The sequence below is a fragment of the Larimichthys crocea genome, chromosome XIII (genome assembly GCF_000972845.2).
Source record: "Larimichthys crocea isolate SSNF chromosome XIII, L_crocea_2.0, whole genome shotgun sequence".
In the NCBI taxonomy this organism is placed as follows: Eukaryota; Metazoa; Chordata; class Actinopteri; family Sciaenidae; genus Larimichthys; species Larimichthys crocea.
Window position 1 is genome coordinate 23,099,681 of NC_040023.1, and position 10,158 is coordinate 23,109,838.

Genomic DNA, 10,158 nt, shown 5'->3' on the forward strand with positions numbered 1-10,158 from the left:
GTGTGTGTGTGTGTGTGTGTGTTGGCACAATGAGTGAGCATGCTACTGAAAGAGACATGGGCAGAGAATGAGAGCAGTAGAAGAGATGAATTACAACCTAGAGAGAGGACTGAATGAACTAAAGAGCAAGGTGAGAATAGGAAACAGACAGAGATAAAATGAGAGTGGGGCACTGAGGGTAAGGGGAGATGTATGTGTGTGTGTGTGTGTGTGTGCACTGTGTGTTTTATGGTTGCACATCCTCTGTGGCAGGCGTTGTGTCGTCCGGGGAGCTTTTGGCGGGAGCCAGGCTGGGATTAAAGGCTATGGGCTGTCCCACAAGTGGAATGCCTGCCGCATGGCGGCCAGGATGTCATGAGGGGGGCTCTGGGTGTGTCGAGGTGTGTGTGTGTGTGTGTTGAGGTGTGTGTGTGTGTGTATCAATCCCCCTGATGTTAGTTTGTTTAACTGTATGTTTCTCTGGGTGTAATAGGTCTGTGCGAGTGTCTGTATGTGTGAGTGTGGGGGAGTTGAAGGGTTTGCAGAGGGCACGCGGTCTATCCGGCTACAGAGATAGAGAGGTGAACAGCAGGTCCATCGAAGGACAAATTAGCCAGCATTAACTTGAGAGAGATGGCGGCGGATGTGGATGTAAACATTCACAATCTTCAGCCGTAGATAACGGAGGAACAGAGCCAAGTTTTTCTGACTCAAAGCCTGAATATGTCAGCATATTTCCTCCAGTTTCTGACGTGATATGTGTAATTTAAAACATTGTTCAAGAGTCAAGACCAATTAAAAGTTATGATTTTGCAATGGTTCTGTTGAACTAGAGGCTGTACTAGCTGGAAGCTTAAGTACCCTTAAAGCAATAGATTAAAATTTTGAGGAATGTTTTCTCGAAGAGTTTTCTCGTTGAGAGTTTTATGATGCGACTGACCACATCAAAATGAAACTAAAGCCAGGCAAGGAACATACTTGTGCTAACAAGTCAGAAGGATTTAAAGATTTGGTGTTTATAAATGTTCCCTTTACAATGAACAAGGATCATTTTCTTGATTTGAGACACAAGGTCATAGTTTGAGTCTGAACCATCTTAAAGGATATGTTCACAATTCTTCAAGTCTGTCTTAAAACAATAGTCACACGCCCATGTGAATAGTGAAACAGGTTTTGCTTGCTGTCATCATTCCTCCTGGTCATACTGGGCATTAAGAGATTACATCCTAATTCCAGTGCAGCTGAAAGTGTGCACATTTATTGAAATGTTTATCTGAAGATAGTGTGAAGCTTCAACACGCTGAGATAGGAATATCAAATGGATATATTCCAGTCTTTTTGGTATAAAATTCCCTTATGTGAGACTTTCAAGTATAATTTCTATATTCAGAGGTGAGGAGAGAATTGTCAGGATTAGTGGCAACAGTAGAAAGAGAATCTCACAGGATTTCGCAGAATTTTAGAAGGATTTGTGGTTTAGGAAAGTATAAAGACTTAGTAGGCTCATGCAGAGGAGAAAAATGAGAGGCAAGGAGAGGAACGGGAGGAGGAGAGGCCGGTCAGAGGTGGAAGAGAAGGCAAAAGGAGAAAGTGCAAAAGAGGAGGAAAGGAAAGGAGGAGGAGGAGGATGTATCAGTGTCTGAGGGCTGCTGGAGGATTACCGGGGGCTCTCTGGGGTTGGACCACTGACCCCCTAGCGTGTGCAGAACGTAAACAGCGAGGAGAGGACGCGCTGAAGCAGATAATTAGCTCTCATTCAACGCAGATGCTCTTGGAGCTGGTGCAATTGGGTAATCACAAGTGGGGGCAACGCTGATAAACAGGGTCTGTAGTGTGTGAGACTAACCTCAGCTCCCTTCCTCCCTCCCTTCCTTCCTTCCTTCCTTCCTTCCTTCCTTCCTTCCTTACCCCCCCTTTCACCAGGCTCAGACTAGACCAACAGAGCTGTTGACTCCACACTAGTCTCGGCCCCAACCTGACTGACTGGGAGCGCCAACAGGGAGCTTATATGGGGGTCTATGTTTTCTTTGGTGTGGTTGGGAGTGTGTGTGTGTGTGTACGTGGGGGGGATGAGGATGGGGGAATGGATCAGTAGAGAGATACAGATAGAAGTGAGGGGGGTGACAGAGGGCACATTTCACAGTCTGCATTACAAATCACGTCGACCCAGTCGACTCTCTTCACAAATTACCACCAAGAGCAACGGCTGTGTAGTTATTTTAGTGAGCCAGTGATGGTATGTGTGTGTATCTCTGTGCATGCGTGTGTTTGATGTGCCCATTTGTCTGACTTGTTTGAAATGGAGAGGGCGTATCTGTATCTGGATATGTGTGTGCATATGTTGGTTTGTGTGTGTGTGTGTGTGTGTGTGTGTATTGGCAGCTGTGGGGATAAACCAATACTGATCCCCTGGTCGCCGCGTGCCTCCCATGGGGAGGATGTTGATGTTGAGCTGGCTGTTTCTGCTCCAGAGTCAACTGCTTTTCTGCTGCATCACACACACACTCACACACATGCACAGAAACACGCACATACACACACATACACACACACTGTTTGTTCTGTAAGTGTGAGGCCCCAGGGGGCTGGATCTCAGCCTCCTACCCTGTCTGCGATCTGTCATTTAACACTACAGAGCCCAGGCTAAAAAACAACCAGCCGTAGCCGCCAACCAGCTCAGTAACCACACATACGCAGTACACACATAACAGAAAATGCACCAAAGCATCGGGTTTTATACAGAGACTAGCCTGTGTGAAAGCAGTTTTCACTCTCTTCATTAGTAATGATCACGCTATTCCCTGTTTACTAGGAGCAGAGAAAGCGGTTTTACTGTTTAAAAATCCAAAGAGGTCTCGTGGGAAAACACACAACATACCCATTGCAACATCACACACATGTGCGTTCCCCCCACTGCCCTCACTCTAACCACAATGACAATCCTCTGAGTAAACAGTCGTAGTCCTGAGCGGAAGAACGACTAGCTCTGATTGTACAAGCTGAAGCAGCAAGGTCTGGAATTCATAGAGAGTAGAAGTCGTGCCATGTGTCACAAATTCATTATTGGCAGTGAATGCGATGGTCAACAGCAAATACAATAGACAATGTCTCAAATGTGACCATTTAAAGAATTCTGTTTTTGTTTGGTCGTTAAAGTTCAAATGCTGGATCACAGGGATTCAGCAGTCAGGATCTGACACACAGCTGGAACACTTACACGCTGAATATTTACAACAGTTTTTTTTTTTACCTGAACATTTCCTCCTCTTGACCAGACACTCTTTGATCTCTGAGATCTCGGGGCAGGGGTTGCCAAAGGGTGATGGGTACTGGAGGACCTGCCGCGTGCGGGTCTCCTGGCCCCGCTTGAACCCACAGGTTCTGCCGGACCGAGAGCAGGGGCTCCACTCGCTCCATTCACCCACCTCGCAGTGCACTGACAGGGTAAAGATTGAGGTATTTAGTTATTTTAAATTGGGGTAACCCTCTTTTCTTCAAGGTTATATGCCACTTGTAGCTGTTCTACGTGGCAAGGGCCCTACCAACAGTACGGACACCTTAGTTGATTGTCTGTTTCACACTGGACTGACCTTGTGCTGTGCACTCCATGAGTTTGTCATTGGGCTCGTAGTCCTCTGGACAGACATGGTGGCACCTCCCGTTGAGCTGGTACAGGCCTGGCCGGCACCGCTCACATGTCTCACTGTTCACACACGACTCACACTCTGCAGGGCACACTGCAAAGACAAAAGCACTGTTATGCACATTTATGTGCCCGCTTAATTCCAAAGTCAGTATTTGGTAAACTCTACATGGCTAATATGGGATAAATACAAGGTAAATCAAGTTAAGTAATGGGTAAACCCAATGTTTATCCCTGTCCCTGATGAATGTAAACTCTAAACACTTACTGGGAACACACTCCCTCTGTGTGTCGCTGCGGGCCAGCCCCTCAGGGCAATTCTCCTGGCACTTGCCCTGGTGAAGGTAGAATCCCGCTCGGCAGCGTGTGCAGAAGTTCCTGTTGAAGCAGGAGTCGCAGTCCGACCTGCACTCTGACAGAGAAACATGGACCCACCGCCAGCGTTTATTTAAAGCGGTCAAGTTATCGAGTGTGTCCTGCACGTTAAATATACAGGGTGTCAGTGTGTGTGTGTATGTCTCACTGGGAATACAGTCAGGAATATAGGCCACTGCAGTCAGATTAATGCCTTGCAAGGGGACTTGTGATATATGATTTTAACTAAAGCAAGGCCTGATTTAATTTAATGTCACCAAAAGGAAACATACTTATCAGGTACCAAGTTTTCAGTAATTTGAGTACATACTGTATGTATACATAATGTCATACCAGGTCTTGAAGCTGTTACTTGTAAAAAAGTGTATATGGAGTGAAGACATATTTTGACAATTTCTTGGAGCCGACTAGACTTCTTGCTCTTGTCACATGTAAGTAAAACACACTGTTAAGAGGCCACATTTAAGTTGGCTTGACAAGTTTTCTCTGTGTGTTTGTTATGAGAGAAGATTATGCAGAGGACAATGAATAACACAGAAGTCTGGACTACTAATACAACACCTACAGATCAACCTGTTCCTGTTACAGTATCGTTCCATGATACAAATACAGCCATTATAGCTTACTTGTGCAGGTGTTTCTTTCTGGGGAACGTGTGCCGTAAAAGCCTGGAGGACAGGAAGTCATGCACACCCCGATCTGCTTCATCCCAATCCTCTCCAAATGCATGAAGAAGCGCGGCTTGCAGGACAGGCACCCATTGTAGTCAGAGCAGGTCAGACAGCCACCCTGCTGGCACCCTGAGCTCACACCAGAGATCTCTGTTGACAGGAGCAAAGTTTAAGTATGAATTTAATGTGGAAAACAAAAATACTGGGATTCTTTTTTTTAACTTAGCTTAATTTTGGAGAAATCACAACACTTGCTAAGCCATAGTGCCACAGTTCAGTGACAGACACAATGCTGGTAACCCTAATTTTTATAACACCAGACTCCCTCTTTTTCAACATTCAGGAATTCACTTATTTATTCATCTAATTTAGCAGTAAAACATTTAAGGAAAGAAATAAGACAATAAGACACCAGACACTAGACTCAGAGTAAGTATCATTTTGCAGAGTACAGTGGAACATTTTGATTTTCCTTGTAAATGTTTTAATGATCATGGCGCCCTGCACAAAACAGGATCAAGTGGATCTAATGAATCTGAAGAACCTAGAAAGTTCAACTCAAACTCTGTTTTGAGGGTTCCTACATATTTCATACAGTGCAGTTTGTTTGCTTAGTCAGTCATTACCCTGTAGGTTTATGTTGTTGTTAACAAATCAGTCAAGTGTTTTTCATGCCTGACTCTGCACTAATTTGTGGGTTGACTCACTGGACTTTGTCTGCCGTGGATGAGAGCTGTGGTTGTAGGTTTTAATCATTTTTAATTGTATGCTGACAGCTTGTCACAGACATGTTTAATGTCTGCCAAGTTACAGCGTGTGTATTTGAAAGCAACAGTGTGTTTAAGCATTAATTAAAAAAAAATACAGGTAGCTGCAACACTCGTAACATTTTGTAGAAATCCCAAAATTATTTTTATATAAAGTGTATAAAGCCTTAACATCTTCAAGAACTAACTGTATTATAAAATAGGAAATACATTCAGTCTGTTGCTTGCTGTCAGCTTTCTGGAAAAGCTTCTGTGTTATTTAGTAACAGATTGCACACAGTGGACAAAAATGGTAACAAAGAGGGTTTGGTGGTTGGGTGAGGACGTATATGTTCTGAAAGAAAACGACCAGATACACGTAACAGGTCCATGATGTTTTGAATACACAAAGTGTTTTGGGAAAGGGAAGATCAACTCATGGCCGAGCATGTTACAGTCTACCTGTACCAGGAGTGACACCTATGACTAGCCACGAGAGAAGTTTTATATACTTGCGCAGCCATGCTGCATCGGTGCTCAATTCCCAAAGTCATTGTTTGGATAATGTTGCAGTAGCTACACAGGGTAAGCAAATTAAACACAACCCATAAGGGTAAGTGCCCAAGCAATTAGTTCTCCTCTCTAGCCTTGACATCTCATGCCACAGGTTTAAGCTCGCCCTCTTCCGTCTTCTGTAAGTTCGGTTTAGCTGCCAGTTAACTATAGATCATGGATACTTTGTTTGAAATATCTTGACAATCTTTACAACTGCTGTCCATTTGCCCACATGTGTTCCTGCCAAGCTGCCCTGATTCACACAAGTCTTAAGACGCAGGAATTTGGCCTTGCCCTCACACTTGCACCGACAAAACCTCAGTTGGACAGTGGTATCTTGCATAACATGCCAACAAAGTTACATATGAATAAACACTTTCATAGCCTGGCACACACACAAACACAGATGGTTGATGGAGAAAATAGATTTGTGTAACAAAATAGAAGTAACATGGAAAAAATATTTGGCCTTACGTATTGAATGTTTACATCTTTATAGGACTCCATCATGTGTCAAACTTGATTTCCCATTTTACCATGTGTATCCTATGTTTAGCTTTAAATCAAGAATCAATCTTCATCTTTAACTAAGTGACCTGTCTTGATAAACTATATAATATATATAATTTGCACTGTTAGCATACAGGCACCCACAAGCCTTCATTTTGGGATACATCATCACAGACAGGAAGCTTGGAGCTCGGGTTCAGTCTCTGCATGGTAATTTTGGCCAGTTGACTCAATGGTCATTGACTCTTAGCTCACTCTTACCCCCTTCTTTCCCCCTGAAGTCTGTACTCATTCACCCTTTCACCAACTAATCCCTCCATCCTCCCTGATATCTCTGGAAGTGTTACATATCTGCATCCTCAGAAGAAGTTTGGATTCTTGAAAGCACTTGTCAATTACTGAGTACTGAGTCAGTCCGGAAAAGGCAGACGTTCACCCCTTACAATAGAACATGAACTTTAACTTTGAGAGAAACAAATTGCCGTCTCACATCACAGTTACATCATGGGTGAGTTTGTGGATACGCTGCATGATAACAATCGGTCCACAAATCACAGTTTCAGCATGTCACCTTAAGCAAAATCAAAATGATAAAATAATTCAAATTTCACAAAAAGCGCAACGTTAACACTGCTTTCAGTCTCAGGCCACCATTTAAGAAACAAAGCTACACCCACTGGATCCTCCTGCCTCCGTCCCCCTCTCATACTGTGTTAAGAGGCTCTTTAATTTTGTTTAGGGGGAAATAAACATTTAAAAGAGAGAATCTGTGTCTTGATGCAGCGTAAGGCAGACTCAAGAATGTCTATATATCCTGCATTAGTACAGCACAAAACAAATTTAAATGAGAATAATCAACCTGTTAAATAAAACATGTACATTTCCTTGTCCTTTGTTCTTACCAGTTTGTTGCAGTTTAAAGAAGATCAATACAGGCTGGGTTACCCTGTAGAACAGCAAAATGACGCATGCTTAGTTCAGCTCTGACCTAAACTATATTGAACAGAGCTGCCATGAGCAAAGGTAACCCCGGGACCTCTTTTTAAACTACGTAATAAACACACCATTAACCCCCAAATGCTGCAACTCTCTGCTCTTTTAAAAACAAATGTCCACTTTGGTGGTCATGGGGGTAGAAAAAATGAACAACAAACAAAAAACGCTTTCTTTCTGGTCTGGGCTACAGATCTGAGCGCTGAGATTAAATGTGAAGAGAGGGAGATGTGGAGAGGAGTTTCAGCCCCAGGTGGCAGGGATAAAAACATCACTTCCAAAGTTGTAGATCACAGACAGTTTTCGGCCACGCTGGCAAGTGATACATGGAATATTCCAGTTATCACTGCTCTTCTCTAACAGACTTAGTCATGGAGCACATCTGGAGACCCTCAGTGATAAAGTGTGCGTAGGAAGAATAGAAAAATAGACTTTATTGATACTTATTTTGTAGTGTCATGGAAAAAGGCTGGTCATAACTCAAAGATGGGACATAATGTTGGACCCCAGGGAGATTTATGGCAGATGAAATACCATTTTCAGTATGCAACATCTCTGGTGTTTGGATGGAGCCTACTGTCAAATTTGCATTAACTCAGATTTTGACAGTAACAAGAACAAGATGGGACATGATTTCAAATTATGATACTGAGTTAAATTTCAAACTGGCATAAATATGAATCCCCCTCTGGGCCAACATCAGAAGAAACTTTCCTCCATAAATTCCCAAACGTGACAGTGTAAGGAAATAAACTGAACATGGAGGTTCACTTCTCCAAATATGGGAACTAAAGCTGTGAATATCCATTTGAACAATGATCGGCTCTGATACCCGAGCAGCAAACAGCGTGCCTGAAGTCTGCTGCTCTGACCGCTAGAGAGCGACGAGAACCAGGAGACTGAGCGCAAAGCAGGCTTCAGGTGACGGACAAAAGTATGAATTAATCCAATTAAGGCTGAAGGGAAACGCATTAAAAGTGGATTAAAGATGGTGAAGTTGCTGAAGATGTCATGGATGAAACAATGTAAGAATGGATTTAGTGCGTTAAACAGCTGGAGTGCGTAAAGTATGCCTGGATATGCGTAAATTAATAATATTATCTTAAATGTTTTTTTTTAATAATACATATTAATAATCTGGGCAACCACTTTCATTTTTTTCAGATTTAAATTATAAAATGCAGCAAAGGTCAACTGCAATTATTTTTTNATTAATGATATTATCTTAAATGTTTTTTTTTTATAATACATATTAATAATCTGGGCAACCACTTTCATTTTTTTCAGATTAAAATTATAAAATGCAGCAAAGGTCAACTGCAATTTATTTTTTCTTATTTCCCAATATTGTGCCAGTCATTCATACAGATATTTAGAATAGACTAAATATTAGATTCTGAGTTTTGTTGGAAAAGGATGTTGAATTCAGGCTGGAGACTCGTGTCTCTCTGAGTAGAACAGGTAAATAAATTCTGAATTAATTTAAATACAATACAGGTAAAATAAGAACAGAAGGCGCGCTGAGTGTTTGCGCTAAACACAGTTCAGCATCGCTGCCGCACTTTAACCTACTCACGTTTATGTTGCCGGTGTCTGGTGCTGCTGTGCTGCTGACAACCAGTGTAATCCATGCAGTGCAAGATGATCAAAACAAAGGAGATCAATTGTAATTGCATAGTAGCCCAGAGATGAGACTCGTAAAGCCAATGTCAATGTTCACCAAATCATTTATTGGATAAGATTCCGTTTTTCTTTCCTCCCAGACGGAGGCAGAGTGTGGAGGGTAGATAATTCCTAGACACAGCAGGACCCCCAGCTATGTGGTGATATGTGGTGATGGTAGTGTACGTTGGCCCAATGATGCCTGGGCCGCTTAGACTGTAACATCCTGGACAGGATCTTCAGCCAGACTGAGTCAGGGATCCGTTATCCGTGTTGTGATAAAGAACATTCCCTCCAAAAATTAAAAAACAAACAAACACACCAAAAAAGCTCGATTCTCATCCGGGGCGCGCAGGAGGAAAGCAACATCAATCATTAGTGTAGGTGAAGAAGATGAACAGAATTATTATTTATGACTAACATAACTCTCAGAAAGTTTGACATATAATATCCATGTGTAGAACTCCAAATTGACCTCCCTCCCCGTCTCTCTGAGGAGATGCGCCGTGCGTCCCGAAGTGTGTGGATACTCTAACGTGCCAGACGCGCTGAGGGTCTCGGTTTCATCTGAGCATCAGCTAAAGCGCACAAAAACAACTAGAAAAACAAACAAACAAAAAAAAAGAAACCACCACAGGACCAACACCTGTAATCACAGAAGAATCTGTAAGTTGAAGGTTTCGTAGTTCTTTTGGCTGTCAAACACACACCTCCTCTCGCTCGCTGTCGGCGGCACGCATTGAAACAAAGTAAATCTCCGCAGTTTCAGCGCTTTTCTGCTTTGTGTGCAGGACCCATTCACTACTCCCCTCCTGCCGGCCGGCTGATGACTTCAGCCCTCTGCTGTCTCTCTCTCTCTCTCTCTCTCTCTCTCTCCCTATGAGCTCCAAAGTTTATTTAGAGGGCAAGCCCCCCGCGTCAAAGAGAGAGAGAGAGAGAGAGAGAGAGCATACTGAAGTTATTTCAACAAGGGTTTAAAATGTGCACTGTAGCTTCTCTCTGATTCCTGTCTGTCACTCTGCCT

The 10,158-nt window shown here is 42.9% G+C and overlaps 1 protein-coding gene across 2 annotated transcripts in view; it reads right to left on the reverse strand.

The window, feature by feature from the left end:
- rspo3 (R-spondin 3) overlaps nt 1-9,927 on the reverse strand; it is a 15,082-nt gene extending 5,155 nt beyond the window's left edge. Inside the window, exons 1-5 of one of the 2 annotated variants that reach the window (XM_010740013.3) lie at nt 9,049-9,927; nt 4,624-4,818; nt 3,891-4,034; nt 3,570-3,716; nt 3,230-3,415 (exon numbers count right to left, since the gene is read on the reverse strand). In XM_010740013.3, coding sequence (XP_010738315.1) covers nt 3,230-3,415; nt 3,570-3,716; nt 3,891-4,034; nt 4,624-4,818; nt 9,049-9,148 — 772 coding nt within the window. In that variant the 5' untranslated portion in view covers nt 9,149-9,927. Of the gene's footprint in view, nt 1-3,229; nt 3,416-3,569; nt 3,717-3,890; nt 4,035-4,623; nt 4,819-7,381; nt 7,459-9,048 lie in introns of those variants that run through there. The other variant, XM_019256838.2, reaches the window with a different exon arrangement.
- Between the last annotated feature and the right edge of the window lie 231 nt (nt 9,928-10,158).